At 50.5% G+C, this 15,497-nt stretch overlaps 1 protein-coding gene across 6 annotated transcripts; it reads right to left on the minus strand.

Annotated features, from left to right (window-relative positions):
- Positions 1–1,426: 1,426 nt before the first annotated feature.
- On the minus strand, positions 1,427–10,460 carry SLAMF8 (SLAM family member 8). 6 transcript variants are annotated; one of them, XM_070266940.1, is made up of 6 exons: positions 10,439–10,460; positions 9,861–10,041; positions 6,934–7,260; positions 4,103–4,408; positions 3,914–4,015; positions 1,427–2,193 (listed from the first exon to the last, which is right to left on the minus strand). In XM_070266940.1, the coding sequence occupies exons 2-6, from the start codon at positions 9,949–9,951 to the stop codon at positions 2,132–2,134; spliced, it is 888 nt and encodes a 295-aa protein (XP_070123041.1). In that variant the 5' UTR covers positions 9,952–10,041; positions 10,439–10,460; the 3' UTR covers positions 1,427–2,131. The 6 variants fall into 6 exon arrangements, with proteins under 6 accessions (XP_070123041.1, XP_070123040.1, XP_005610029.1 ...); XM_070266939.1 differs by having other exon boundaries at positions 10,233–10,444; XM_005609972.4 differs by lacking the exon at positions 10,439–10,460 and adding an exon at positions 10,213–10,308.
- Positions 10,461–15,497: the final 5,037 nt, after the last annotated feature.

Genomic DNA, 15,497 nt, shown 5'->3' on the forward strand with positions numbered 1-15,497 from the left:
CAGGCATGGGGAATGTCTCTGGGTGGCAGGTGTGGGCAACACAATCTGCCAGGTTGGGTGGCCATGTGCACTATTCAGGTGAAATTGGGGGAAGGTGATGGGAGAGAAGTGGGTGCAGGAAAGGCATGAGGACTAGCTGAAGCCAGGTGACCAGCAGGGGACCTCTGAGCAGAGCCAGCATCCAGGGAAATTCCAGGACTAGTCAAGTGGAGGAGTGGCCATGTGAATCTAAAGGCCAGTTGTGTTGACCGTTTGTCCAAGGTGAAGTGACTGCCCAGGACTTGGGGAGAAGAGGCAGGATCCTTGGACTGGACTGACATCCTGGGTAGAGTGAAGCTGCCCTGGGAAAATACTTCAAAACCTACCCCTGTTTCTTCAATGCCTCCTTCCTCTCTATTATCAAGGCTTCAGTGAGGCCCCAGAAAAAATCCAATTACACCTGGAAGGGAGTAACCATGAATGTTATCATCTACTAATCTCTAAGTGTAGCTTATCAAGCTTTTTCCAGTGGCAAAAGCCCAGAGCTTTTCTAGACTCACTCAGTGGCAAATTGTATTTTCCAATGATGGTCACAATTATAGCTTCCACCCCACATGCTCTTCTTTTTCTTTTCTATTTTTTTAGTGGGTAACTTTGGTTTATAACGTTATATATCATGCTCTTCTTTCAAAGTGATGTTGACCATCTTCCCATTGAGTAGTGAACTTGAACTTGAGTGGCTCTTCTGCACTTGGATCTGAAAATGAGCGTGGCAGATTCTAGGATCCCTCAGCACCATTTACCTCTGTAATTTTCCTTCTACTTAGCTTCTCCTGCCTCCTTGCTCTCAATCTCAGGCAGAGACACTCATCCTGAGCTGAGCTGCTTTTCTTAAAGTTGTGCAGGAACTTCCTGTTGACTGGGGCAAATCTAATATCTCTTTTCTGGGTCACCCTGCTAGATAGTGAGGAGAGAATCTCAAATCCCACACCCAGCTCCTCCAGGAGGCATGATGATCAGAGAGCATGGTGAATGTGTCAGTTAATAAGGTGTTCCCTGAAAAATGGCACCCATCCCAGCCATGGTATGTTAACAGTTTCTTGATTGTCTCACAGCTGCAGATTACCTTTCAGGGCCACGAACCCAGATGAGCTGAAAGTCCTTTGGGCCAGAAGGAGAAACCCTTGTCCCTCACTTCGCACCTTTACCTGTTTCTAGACCTTTTCCTATGATAATGTCTTGGTGGTCAGGAAGCCTCAGGGTCTCAAACTACAGGGGCTGGGCCTGGAGCTGGAAGTGGGTGATTCAGAGTTTCCCTGTTAGTGCAAATGTCTAAGATCTATTACAGTTTGGGACCCAGGTTGGAGGCAATCCTCTGGGTGCAAGTTGGTTAACACTTGTATTAGTCTGCTAGGGCTGCCGTAACAAGATACCAGAGACCAGGGGCTTAAACAACAGAAATTTATTTTCTCACAGTCCTCGAGGCTGGAAGTCCAAGATCAAGGTGTCGGCAGGCTTGGTTTCTCCTGAGGCCTCTCTCCGTGGCTTGCAGATGGCTGCCTTCTCTCTGTGTCCTCCCATGGCCTTTTCTCTGTGTGTGGGTGCTTCCCTGGTGTCTCTCCCTCTTTTTATAAGGACATCAGTCATATTGGATTAGGCACATCCCAATGCCCTCATTTAACTTTAATTATCTCTTTAAAAGCCCTATCTCCAAACACAGTTATGTTCTCAGGGTTAGGACTTCAACATATGGATTTTGGGGGGCAACTTCAGGCCATAACAGTGCTTCATGAACAGTGGCGGGGGAGTGAATGCCCTGGTTAGCCAATGTCTCTGTGGATCTTGGAGAGCTTCCAGTTGTCCTTGAGGGAATGTTCCGTTAGGCCCATCTTGCTCAGAGCAGAACCAGGTTGTGCAAAGAGAGGAGAGAGAAGGGGAAGGATGTGGAAGGTTGTGCCAGTGTTTTCTGTGTGATGGCTCCCAGGGTGATGGTTTCCCAGGCTCCTCCTGGGAGGCTGGATGGGAATCTCATGGGAGGTACAGGGACCATGGTGGTTTCCAGACACCAGCTATGTCCCAGAGCATCCTGTGCCTGGCCAGGGGGGTTCCTGAAGATCCAGACATCAGTTTATATCCTCCCTCAGGGTAGACCCTACACAAGCGGGTTCTCTGTCTCTGGAGCCACTCTGTCAGCACAGACATTCTTCTTTTTCCCTGGCAAGGAGACCAGAAAGAAGGTTACCCCTCCAATGTTGGGACTCTTAGCATCCTTGGCCTGGCCCAAAGCCTCTGAATCCTAACTGTCCTGGTCCCAGATCACTTCAGGAAAAGGAACATCTCTCTTCGTCTTCTAAGACCCTGGAAAAGGCAATGCTTCAAGAACAGGAAGTTCTTCCTAATGTCTAGCCTTCCTCTGCAACTATGTCATACACTTAGCTATAGAAGGTATAGAAAGTTAGAGCTGGGATGGATCCAGTTAAATGACTGGCAGAAGCCACATGGCAGAGCTGGGGCCAGCCTCCAGACTCCTGGTGTGGAGCCTTTCCACTGTCCCAGGTAGTTGGGTTCTCTCTGTCCCTTCTCAGTGGCCAAAGCTGCTCTTTTCTGAGCCTTGAAGACAGTAAGCTAAGTGAAAGCAGTCAGTCACAAAGGACCACATAGCACATGATTCCATTTATATGAAACCCCCAGAATAGACAATAGAAAGTAGATTAGTGGTTGCCGAGGGCTAGAGGGCAAGGGGGATTAGAGAGTGATGGCTAAGGGGTTTTGGGATAATGAGAATGTTCTAGAATTTATTGTGGTGATGGATACACAACTCTTTGAATATAATAAAATTCATTGAGTTGTACACTTTGGATGAACTGTATGATATGTGAATTATATCTCAATAAAGCTATTAAAACAAAATGCTGCTCTTTTCCTGGCTTCCATCTTCTTACTACAAATCTTAGGGACTGTCTGGGGCAAAGGGCTAGAGCCAATCTCTAGGTGGAGTGCAGCCTCAGCTGCTCCCTCCGTCATCCCTCACCCATGGAAAGAATACACAGGAGCCAGCCATCCAGCCCTGTTTCCATGTGCAGTGGCTGGGCCAGAACTCTTGCCTTCTAGGAAACACCCACCACAATGAGGTTTCCTGCCTCCTTCTCCTTGCTGATCCACTCTTTCCACCCTGGGGCCTGCAAGCCAAGTCAGCCTGGGATGGACAGATCCAGAAGCTTGGGTCAGTCGGGGGTTTCTTTCAGGGGCAAAGGCAGGGGCTAAGCTGGATGTAGAGCTCAGACCTGGGCCCAATCTCTGAGTCTCCCCTTCTCTCTTCTCCTTGAGAAGGAGGCCCTGTCAGCTCCTGGCCAGAGAGGTGTTTCTCTCAGGGAGCATTTCCTAGGAGTGGTAGGCAAGAAAGGGTTTGGACTCATCTAGACTTTTACTCAACAAGCTTCTATTAAAACCAACTAGGTGCCCAGTGGTGATCCACCATTTACCTTTAAAGGGTTGAGAATTCAGTAAGAGAGAAAGTACAACGGGTGCTGTGACTGGGGTAAGCAATGAGTATTAAAGGCAAGACACTAACCCAGCCTGGGGGTGGGGGAGAAGGTCAGGAAGGCTTCCTGGAGCAGGCACACCTTGAAGATCATGAAGGAGATAGCCAAATGAAGAAGGGGAGTTGGGGGGGAAACCATGGAAAGTGTGTTCCAGACAGAGAGAATAGAAGGTGCAAATGCTTGTAGATGTATGTAAGAGAATAGTTCATTTGAACTGCAAAAGAAACTTCAAGTAGTTCAGTCTGATTGGAGGCCAAAATATAAGATGGAGAGAGCCAAGAGATGACGTGGGAGAGGTAAGGAGGGCAGACCATCTGAAGCCTAAATAGGAGGAGGTCCAAACCCTGTCCTCCTTCCCAGAGGTCCACCTCCTGCACCTGTAGGACTCCTACCTGAGCAGGGGCCCCAGTACCAGGCAGAAAGGAGACCAGCTAGGAGCAGGAGCAGCGAGACAGGCACCACCACCAGCAGCACATCTTTGTAGGAGGCCCTCCCTGGAGCCGAACATGGAGGGGCTGGGGTCAGAGGTGGACTTGATGCCTCACAATCCCTCAACCCCTGACCCCTGGCCCTTGGCATACCTGCCTCCTGATGGCAGCTTTCCCAGGGGGTGACTGTGGCTGATTCCCAGCTGACAGGATTGGAGACAATGCAGGAATAGGCCACACGCTTGTCTCCTGGTCCCAGCGAAACCCTCAGCACCTGTCCATCCGCGAAGAGGCCTTGTGACTCGATACTAAAGTCGATGGTCCCTTCTTGTCGCCAGCTGTAGGTTATGTCGCTGATGTTGGGGGCCGAGCAAGACAGGAATACCTGGCAGGTGTTGGGGGGCTGATCATCCCCTGGTACAGCAATGAACACTTGTACTACTGGCCTGGGCACGGCATCTGGGCAAGAACAGTGGAGCAGGTGTGGGTTAAGGGGACGCTGGGTGGGGCCCACAGCTCCAGCTCTGGGACCCACGCGAGGTTAGATGCCACCTCTGACCAGGCCACTCTTGCTCTAAAACCTGGCCTGGCTCCCCATTACCCACAGGACAGAAACTGAATTCCTTAGTCTGGTATTCAAAACCCTTTGTGAAATGGATGGTGTCAATCTTTCCAGCTGTGCCTCCCTCTGGTCCTCCCCATCTATCCTCATTAATTTCTAGTTCTCCCAAACATGTCATGCTCTTCTGTATCTTTCATGCTTTCGTATGGTTCAGCTGTGCACACACACCTTTCTCTTCTCATTCTCCTAGAAAACTCCTACCCATCCTTCATGTCCCAGCTTATCATCTTGATTGTGAAGCTTTCCCTGATATTCCAGGTGTGGCTCTGTCTATCTCTTGTCATGGCACTTCCCTCATGATATATCAATCAGAGGGACAGTAAGTATTTATTAAGTCATCCAAGAAGACAAGCACATTCCTGGACTTTCGGAGCTTACACTTTGGTAAGGAAGACAGATATTGACAAATGACTATGAGTAATTAAGAAAATAATTACAAAATGCTGTGAAGGAAGACGGGGGTAGAGTCTCTGTCTTATTATCTCCATAACCCTCGCTCTCCAGGTGCTCAGCTACCTGGGCCACTGAATAAATTGGTGTCCTGACATCCTAGGCCATGGCTGCCTTTTCCTATATGGGTTGATGAGTAACTACTGAGTCTCTGTGGCAATGGAGGCCAGCGGGAGAGCATTCTGGTGACGACGGGAGGGCTCAGTCTCTGATAGTATTCTAAAATCAAGCAGAGTAAAACCTCATTAATGCCAGCTCAATCTGGTGGGATTTGTGATATGAAAGAAGAAAAGATTTGCTGGGCACACTAATAGTATAAACAAAGATTACGGGGGGGATATTTACACTACTTAAGAGGACAAGCTGCTTCCAAACACGATCAGGCACAGTAGAAACACCCATTGACGTTTCTAGTAACTGATCTGCTAATTCAAATCATTCTTATCTATTGTCAAAGCAAAGCTCCTAAGGACGGCTGCTTGGCAGCTTTGCGCAATTAGTTCTAATCACGCTATGTATTTGGAAGCAATAAAACAGCAATTTCCTTAAAATCTGTAATTCAGATGCTGAGAACAAGGCGTCTTAGAGCTTAGTGGTGTGGGTGCTGCATGTATTATCACATTCAATGTCCTCATTTCACATGTGCGGCAGCGGAGACTCAGAACAGGGAGAGGCTCCAGGGCAGCCTGTACGGTTGTGTAGGTTATTCACTGCAGAAGGGCAATGGGCTAAGGGGACAACAGGTGAAGGTGGGGGTGCTGACATCCAGCCAGCACTCTGCTTGCCAAGCCATGCAACCTGCTTCAGGGCTGCGTGCAACCAGAAGAGCAACCATCCAATTGCACACCAGCACTCCGAGTGGTTCACCAGAGGACAGCCAGTTAGCTGTCTCAGGGTGGGGTGTCTCTCCTCCCCAATTTGCTCTGCCTTTCTCTCCCCTCACTGTTTCCCTCTTCCCAGCTGTCACCCGTATTCTCAATTCTCAATTTTTTTTTTCTTTTCTCCCTGCTTTTTCTCCCCACCTAGAGGTGGAGGTGATGGTGGAGGTGGTGATGGTGGTAGAAGTGATGGTGGAGGTAGACGTGGTGGAGGTGGAGGTGGAGTTGCTGGAAAGAAAGGCCCATCCAGCCCCCCCGTGGATTCAGCCACTCCAGCTGAGGTACTGAATGCAGCTGCATGAACGACCCTGGCAAACCCACGTGGAGCAGAAGTCTTCCCAGCTGAGCCCTGCCAACCCACAGAATCACGAGAAATAAAAATAGTTGTCGTGTTTACTCAGGCGGTTTGGGGATGGTTTGTTGTGCAACAATGAATAACTGAGAGAACTCATGAATATTATATAGTTAAAATCTCTAAATACATCTAAAAGAGCTCTTTAAAGAAATATAAAATAAAAATTCCATAATTATAATTTAATATTTTAATAAAAAGCCTTGTGTCGTAAGTTAATTGGCAATATTGTCTTTCCTTTTTTGTGGTACATAAAACGATGGCATGTCTTATGATCTTAGAATGAATGGAGAGCAGGCAAGCTCTGTCCCAAATGTCACTGTATTTCACCTTTATAGGCATCTACAGGGTAATATTATGACGCTCCTTCTACAAATGAGAAAGGTGAATGTCAGGGAGGCTGAGCATTATGTCTAAGGCCACTGAGCCAAGAAAGGACCAAGTTGGAGTTCAGACAAGGGCTGTGGGTGGTAAAGCCAGGCTGCCCCACATAGGAGCTCACCTGGGAGAACCTGAGGAGTTTTTTTAGATGTGGCTGCAGGGAGCAGCTGTTCCCTGAATCAGTCATGAAGTCAGAGGCCAGAGGTCTCTGGAACCCAGTTCTCCAGCTCCCAGGACTCAGGATGCCTCTCTAGAGCTTTGGAGGAAGGAGGGTAAGAAAGCCAGTGTCAGGTTCACTCACCATACACCTTGAGCTGCAGGATCTGGGTCTGGGCCCGACCTCCTGTGTCCACCAGCAGCACTGAGAAGTTGCCGCTGTCTCCAAACTCCAGTGGCTGGAGCTCCAGGCTGAGGTTGCTGTGCAGCTGGGCTCGGCCCAGGAATCGGGAGTGGTACAGAGTCTCCAGGGAACCCCGGAAAAATGTGGCCAGCAGCTCCTCCGAAGGCCAGAGAGATCTCCAGATGGCCTCTCGGACTTGGAAGCCAGGGGCACACTCTGCCACCAGCAGCACTGAGCCCCCTACCTGGCCCTGCACTTGGGTACCAGTGACTGCAGCAGGAAGTAGAGCTGAAAGAACAGAGAACCGTTACTCTGCCAGTCCCAAGCTCCTCGTCTCTCTTGTGCACGCAGCTAAGCTGCCACGGAGCAGATCAGGGCCCCTCTCCCCACTCCCTCCACCCAAGCTGAGGAGGGTGCACTGTGCCAGGGACTGGGAATAAAACAGTAAGGAAGAGAATTCAGTCTCTCTGCTCATGGAGCTCACTCTTAACCAGACTCTTAAGCAAGCAATTAAAATATATTGTTAAGTACAATGATAGGAAAAAAGGGGTGCCCTGGGAGAACACAGTGAGGATGATAGAGTGACCTCACTCAGCCTTGAGGGGGTCAGGGAAGAAATGGTTAAGCTGAGACGTGTAGGAGGAGTGGGAATCAGCCAGGCCAAGTGGAGGGCTGTCTGGAGCGGGGGATGGGGAAGCGTTATAGGCAGAGGGAAGGGCCCATTCAAAGGCCTGGAGGGTGTGAGAGCCTGGTGCATGGGGAACTGAAAGTAGTTCTCTGCAGGGACAGTAAGAAATTTCACTGCAGGGTTGGCGGGAGCCAGATCATGCAGGGCCCTGAAAGCAACTCTGGAGTCTGGGCTTTATCCTTAGAGCAATGGGGGGCCTCCGATAGGTTTTCAGTAAGAAAGTCACATGATTAGATGCACGGTTAGAAAGAGGACTCCAGCAGAGGTGTGGAGAATGCATTCGAGGTGGTTGGTAAGACTGAGGCTGCTTCTATTAATCCAAAGGAGAGTGATGGAAACTTGTGTTGGGGAAGGGAGCCCCTGGGACGGGGAGAAGTGGGAGGAATTGAGAGAGGTTAAGATGTAATCAGCGAGATCTGGGAGTGAAGGAGAAAGGAATTAAGGATGGCTCCCAGGTCCTTGGGACCCACTGAGTGCCATTCTCTGTGATCCAGAACAGGAGAAACAGAAGGCTGGGGAGGGGTGGAGGGTGGGGTGTGGAATGAGAAGTTGCTGAGTTTTGTTGGGAACATACGGTTTGAGGTGTGTGGGTGACACCTCTGCTCGAAGTGCCCACCCTGACTCCTTTGCTGGATAATTTCTGCTCATCCTTGAAACATCACTGCCTCCCCCATCTCTCTCTGTGTTCCCATGGTGGCCTGCGATCACGCTACGGACGCCCCAATCCCTCTATTGTTATTGTCTGTTTACGCGTCAGCGTCTCCCACTGGACTGTGAGTTCCTCTTTTCATCTTTGTACTCCCAGTGCCACCACTGTTTAGAAGAAGGATATAGGAGAAGCTCAGTAAACTTTGCTGGATGAACGAGGGAATTGCTGAGGACTTACCTTGTGCCTGGCACAGTGGGGGCGCTGGGGTGCAGAGCAGAATAAGAGCAGACGTGTAACATACCCAAGTGCTGGGAGTTTGGTTAGGGAGACGTGTTCTGGATGGTGACTCAGCCAGCCACTGGCAACTCCAGTCCCTTGCCCATCTATCTCACTGCTCTCCCCAGCCCCAGTCATCTCAGGCCTAACTGGAGATGGCTTCAGTGTTAATGCAGAGTGGAGGCATATCATACGGAGAGAATAGCACTGGACATCAATCAAGACTCCTAGGTTCCATCCTGCCCTGGCTCTGCCATGAATGAGCTGTGTGAACTTCAGCACATTCCCCTCCCTCTCTGGGCTTCCATTGTCCCAACCGTAAAACCAGGGGTGCACCCAATCAGTTGCATTCATCTTGTTTCTCATTAAGAGCACTTTGGAAAAATTATTTTTGCTTCCTCCCATGTCTAAGGATTTGAAAGATTTGTGAACTAAACAAGATTCCTTTTTTTGAGGGATTTCCTTCACATGTCTAGAAATGTTGAGATCTGTAGGGCTTTTGGAGCACAAGGCCGGGAACCCAGGCAGGGGACTCTGGATAAAGTCATCTCAAAGTCTCTGATGTAAGCAAAGTTGTCTCGGTATTTGCTACACCCCACAATTCCTATGCCCTGGCCTTGAAGTGCTGACCCAGTCACACTGATCACGTGTTAACCAAGAAAGGGAAGTCAGGCATCAGACAGGATGGCGGGACTGCCCAGTGTTGAAGAGATCCGATGTGTCAGCCATTCCATTACACCATTATCGGCCACCCCAAGTCCACACGCACTGTATTTGACTTGCTCTCGCCTCTCATCCCTATTCAGTATCCACCTCCCCTTACACAGACCTGCAGGAGGAGCCTGAGCTTTCCCACAGGTTGTGGAAAGACATCTCAGAATATAAGAGCCCTGCCCTCCCCTTCTCTTCCCAGATGGTATTTAGAATTTCCATGTGTTAACACTGCCAGACCCTCACCATTCTCACAGCCATCTCTTTCCAAACAGCTGGTGCCACCCGCCTCAGTATTAACTGCCTTGCCACAAAACATCTTGTGTCTCATGGACATGATGACCTAATGCTGCTACCTCCTTCCGCCCAGGACCCTGCCTCTCTTTGCCTCTGCCTAGCTTTTGAGGTTGCCCAAGATCTTGCTTCAGTCTTCCTTACCGGGTACTTCCTTAGCTCCTGGGTTCTCACTTGGGTGTGGGGGGCCCTGCCCAGACGTCTGGCAAGGGGCAGCTGAGGAGGAACCTTCAGCTCTCTGATGACAGGCCACCCACCTGCCCCACTTACCTCCCCAGAGAAGCAGACTCCATAGGGACCACACAGCCATCCTTCTCCGGAGAGGCAGGCAAACTCCCTCAACAACCAAAATCCAGAACATCCCAAGTCGAGTGGATGAACGGAAGAAGCTGTGGTCCTTCCGGAAAGTCCCATGTTCAGAAGGAGGAATCTTGACTCAGAACAAGATGCCCTGAAAGTGAAAACATCCAGAGTAAAGTGGAAGTTGGCCACAGGCCTAGCTGAGCTCTTTCAGGAGCTGATTTTTGTAAGTAAGCCTCTTTCACATGCCTATGGTTGGCCAGTGCAATCGCAGGTGACAAGCGCCCCCACACAAGCCTACATCCTTCTCACTGACTCTCACCGGGCTTCCCTGCATCCCACCTGGCCCCACTGTCTGCCTTTCTTGTTGTAGCCACAGAGAGCGCTCCAAAATGCAGTTCCCAGCTCCACTTCCTCTGCTTAAAATTCTTCCGCTGCCCTCAGGGTAAACACTGAACTCTAGGCTTAGCGTACAAGGCTCTCCTAAATCTACTCCAGCCCACTTCTCCAGGCTGCTCTCCCACATCCTTTCTGCTGTCTAACCATACCAGGCCAGAGCTGCCTCCTCTCAGAACTCCCAGTTTCACACCCCATGAATTGTACTTGCTCCTCCACCAGGCATGCTGTTCCCTTTATCCTTCCGGACTTGGCATGCAGCCACCCAGTCTCCCATGCCAGCCTTCCTGACCACAGGTAGAGTGAAGAACCTCCTCTCCTGTGCCCTGTGGTGTGCCCATTATTCTGTCATTACTCTTAGCACGTTACTTTGCAACACTTTCCTCGCCTCCACAGACTGTTTGCCAGCAAGGTCTTATATTGATTTCTGTGTTTCCCACAGTGCTTGGCACATCATGGATGTATAATACACATTTGTAAAGTGAGTATATGAATTCTAGATATGGTGACATATTTTGCCTCCTGGAAGCCCTACGACTCTTCTCTGAGAGGATCTTATTATCACACTGTCAGAGACGGGGGGATTTGAAAACCAGAGTGAGGATAGCACCTTGCGGAGGTCACAGAGTGGCAGAGCTGGGACTTGAGTCTCCACCTGTGGAGTGTGGCCCATTTTGCCACAGTCACCACTTCCTCACCCTGATTCCTGTCCCACTTTGAGTTGCTTGGTTTCTCGAGTCAGGGAAGGCTTTGTGAGATGAGGAAAATTCCCGAGCATCCTGAGTGTGGCTTGCAGTACCTGGTCCTGTATAGCTTCTGACCTGTCAGTCAAACTGGATGCTCTGATCTGGACCCAGCCAGGAGTGAGGCAGACATGGTGGCGGGTGAGCAGGAGATTCTGGGGTAGGGCTCCTACCCTCCAGGCACTCACGCCCAAATTGTAAAAACAGATATGCCTGGGAGGAGAAGGCCACTGCAGGCATGCACAGCCCTGTGCGAGAGGGCAGCACAGGCAGTCCGGGCTGCAGGGGGGCATGGGGAAGGGGTCTCTGTGGATGGGGGCCGGGGACTCTCCCTTAAAGCATGGAATTTGAGCTGTACCTTGAAGGCAGGCGTGATTTGGATAGGCTGAGAAAAAGGGGAGGGCCAGAGGTTTGGGGGTGGGCTCTGAGCACGAGGCGAGAGCAGAGTGTGTAAGGCTTGGCAGTGGGAAAGTCCCAGGTGGGATCCAGGGACAAGGAAGGCGGGAGATCCTTTATTGCTGAAGTGGGTGAGAACGGAAAGGGGTGTTGGGGTCAGATTACGGAGGCCTTGAGGACTAGATTAAGAGTCAGGTTTTTATTCTGGACGCAGGCGGCCCTCAACCTTGCTGAATACTTGGATTCTCAGGGATTCTGGTTCAGCGGGGCTGGGATGGGGCCAAAAGCTGTAGTTTTCACAAGGACTCCACTCCAGATGATTCTGAAGCTGGTGGACAGAGGGAATGCTCTGAGAATGCTCAGAGGGAGGGGACTGTTGCCCATTTGAGCTGTGGATAATCTGCTGGTGGGAGAGAAAGAAGAGGCAGGGAAGCCTGGCTGGCAGCTGCTGGGATGGTCCTGACTGAAGCAGGAAGGAAATCTCTAGAGTGGAGAGAAAGGGGCAGAGCAGGAGTCATGACAGAACTTGGAAGCCGCCTGGCTAGGAGGCAGAGAGGCCAAGCGAGGGGTATTATTTATGACTCCATTGTCAATTCCATCATTCATGCGTCAGACATTTATTGAACATCTACTTACGTGCCAGCTGCTGGGCACACAGATGAAAGCATAGCCCCTGTCCTCAAGGAGTCCGCAGTTTCGATGAGAGGATGGATACGTAACCCAATAATTACCATCAGTGTGGCAAGAGTGACACATGTAAGGGTTTAGAATGGGTTCTGGTGCATAGTCAGCACTCAAAAGAATATTCATCATTGCTACTAAATGGCCAGAGTGAGGGAGGAGGGGAGTGCTGGGCAGATGCAGATAAAGTTGTGTTGAGGTGTGAGCAGCCCCTGCTCCATCTCTCCCAGACTGGGAGCTCCATGAGGACAGGGATCAGGCCCCCTGGCCTTCTGCACCTAGTATATCTCCAAGGACAGGCTTTCCAACAGGTGGTGCCCTCGAAGCATGTATTGAAGTGGACTGAATGATTCTGAGGTGTCAGGGCCCTGGCGGGGTGGGATTGCTGGGAATACAGGTGCTGAATTCCTTTGCAGGAGACAGTTAGCAGTCCCACTCTGTCTTAGCAGAATTGGTCATTCATAGTGGTCCATCCAAGCAGAAAAGGAGTTGCAATCTTCCCTGTTCCCCCACCCTCCAGCCCTTTTCCTTGAGGGGAATTTCAGGGAAGCTGAGAAAGGGGGAAGGAGGTAGTTGGGTGAGGACTGGAAAATATCCCACCTCCCCAAAGGGAAAGACTTCTGGCCTGTGACGACTGGAGAAAGATGGGCAGATGAAGGCGCAGGAAGGGTTAAGTCTGCTGCGGCAGGTTCTCCCCCAACTGCTAATCATTGGTTCAGACTACATTAATTACCCAGCCACAGAGGGAATGCGCTGGAGTAAATTAGCTGGTGAGTTCAAAGGGGCCACTCCCCACATTCCTTAATTAAGAGAGCAGCTGGCAGCCGGGGCTGCTATTCAGCCTCCCTGGGGCCTTTCTGGGAAGCCCGGAGCCAGCAGAGTCTGCCTGCCACAGCCCAGGCAGGCGCAGTAGCTCCATCTGCCAGGCGCAAGGCCTGCGCCTGCCATTAGCCCACCTTCACTGTAGGCTTGGAGCGGGGAGCAGGTGTTAACTGTGGCCAAATAAGCCTCCTGAGCTTGACCATTAACCCTGGGAGCTGGGGTGCAGAGACTCAGGGCTGGGTGGAATTTGGGTGTGGTGTGAAGGGTGCAATTGTGATGCCCTGTCCCTGCCCACTCACACTTGTCCTTGCTCATTGGACTGGCCTGAGGGCACAATGAGGCCATGCTTCTCCCAGGAGGAGAAGTGGAGAAGGGAAAAAAAGGTGGGAGGTTTGAGGAGAGAAGAGCCCAGCAGGAAAGGAGGCAGAGGCAGAGTGCCCAACAGGAGGGAGGGGCATTCGGCAGGTTTTTTGCGAGCCAAGGGTGAGGGAAGAGGGCAGAGTGTACTGGGGAGTGGGTGGGACTCTGGGCATCACTTCAAGGGAGCGGTGCAGGATGGGGGCTGAAGAGGCAGGTAGAACCCCTCCTAAGCCCCATCTTGGTGTCCACCTTCACCTATATGGTTCCCACAGAGTGGACCGTCTGCCTGCATGATCTGCCAGCTGACACCACGCCACCAGGCACTGGCCAGCCCCAAGGCTGCCCTGGGTGGGGGAGCTCATGCACACCTCTCCCTTACCAGCTGGCTTAGGCAGCAGTCTGTGATGTGGCAGGAAGACTGGGTTTGAGGCATTGCCTGCATGTGTGAATGGATGTACCTTTCCTCCTCTGAGATGGCACTCTCGCAGGTACATGGCCCTGAGCATAAGTGCCTCCTTAAATTTTGTGCCTAAGTCACCTCTCTTGCCTCACCCTCATCCTGGCCCTTCTGGGAGCAAGTAGAGGGAATGGAATCTTTGATGCACACAGCTGGAGAGGGAGAAACCGAGGAGAGAGGAGAAAGAGTGAGCCCAGTGAAATAACCCATAGCTCCTCGTGCAAGGTGTCTGAGGCTTAGGTAGGGTCTGCTTTTGAGGCAAAGATACACCTTTCCATGGGTTGAAGTCAGAGAGCATACAAAAGAAAAAAAGCCAGAATTGTGCTTTATTGAGGGAGAGAGTAGGGAGCTGGAAACACACTCATTCATTCACTCATTCACCAGACATTTGTCGGATTCCCATCCTATGCATGCTAATGCATTAAACAAATGTTTATAGAGCATCTAGCATGTGTAAGCCCCTTGAGGTCAGGAACTCATGCTGATGATGACAGTGATCATGAGACTGATAAGAAGAGGAAAAGTCACTATTGATCTGTAGCCCCCATGGGAAAGAATTCTGGAAACAAATACAACGTAGGCTGTTCTTTCAAAGAGCTTGAGAGAAGAATTCCTCTGAGCAAAGGCACAGAGAGTGATGCATGCTGAAGAAGCAGACTTGCTGACCACTCCAGATCCTGCCAACTGCAGCTTCTTCCAGCAGTGCAGAGGGAGATATGAACATGTGTACAGGGCACGAAATATCCCAGTATTCGATGGAAAAGCCTGGGTCTCCCCCTTCCTGTGTACCCTGTCTATAGCTGCTCTAATCACAGTCAATACAAAGATGAAGGACACAGAGCTGCTGAGTGGATGCTCATTTAAGTAAAAATGTAGAAGACCCTGTTTTCTAGCCAAATTTTAAATAACAAACCTGAAATTGACAGAAATCTCAATATGTGCAACCTGCCTGGTTTAGGGAAGGACTATGCTCTCTTTTTACTGTTGGTATCTAAATTTTACAGCCACATACAAGACAAGGACCAGGTGTCTAATCACATCTCGCAATGAAGCCATCCAATGAATGGATCAGGCTGGAGCCTAAGTCCTTGACTACCCAAGAGAGCCACCAGAGGGCAGCCACGAGGCTCCCAGCTGTCCTCTTACTCTCTCCCTTAAGGGACAGTTCCAGGCTGCCTCTCCATCCTCAACCCAGCTATGGAGTTCTTTTCTCTCTTCTTACCCTATATATGATGTCACTCCATGGAACCTAGGTCCCTAGAGGAGGCACAGCCAACTCACCCTTGCTAGGTAATTGTTTGCATTTAGCTCCGACTTGGAGAGAAAAATAACATTTCACAATGCAAAGCCTTGAGACTGCATGGAGGCTGCTGGTGGGCAGTCCTGTGCTGAGCGCCCTGTGGCAGGCTGGGTGCTGTGGTATCCTTCCTCAGTGTCTGCAGGGTCTGTCCCTGGAGAACTGTGAGAGTCCCATTCTCTCTTGGAGATGGCCCTTCTGCTCCTGCTCACCAGTGTCCTCTAGAAACAGAAACAGGTTCTGACTCCAAGGACCGGAAATGGGACTTTCGGGCTGGCTGTGCTGATATCAGACAAACCAGTGAGAGTCTGGGCTGAAGACCATGGGTGTCCTCTGAAAACTCTACTTCCTTTATGTTCTTTTTGGGGATTTTCTTAATAATTGTTCATTTTGAAAAAATCCCAGCTCATTCTTTTCTAAACTAAGGGAAAAAGAACTGGGGGTGGGGAGAGATT

The sequence above is a fragment of the Equus caballus genome, chromosome 5, assembly GCF_041296265.1.
Source record: "Equus caballus isolate H_3958 breed thoroughbred chromosome 5, TB-T2T, whole genome shotgun sequence".
NCBI classification, from domain to species: domain Eukaryota; kingdom Metazoa; phylum Chordata; class Mammalia; order Perissodactyla; family Equidae; genus Equus; species Equus caballus.

Coding starts and splice junctions, on each gene's coding strand:
- SLAMF8 (XM_070266940.1), bottom strand. CDS start 9,951: ATGTTCTGGATTTTGGTTGTTGAGGGAGTTTGCCTGCCTCTCCGGAGA. Junction 7,261..9,860: donor GAGTCTGCTTCTCTGGGGAG/GTAAGTGGGGCA, acceptor CTGTTCTTTCAG/CTCTACTTCCTGCTGCAGTC. Junction 4,016..4,102: donor AAGCTGCCATCAGGAGGCAG/GTATGCCAAGGG, acceptor GTTCGGCTCCAG/GGAGGGCCTCCTACAAAGAT.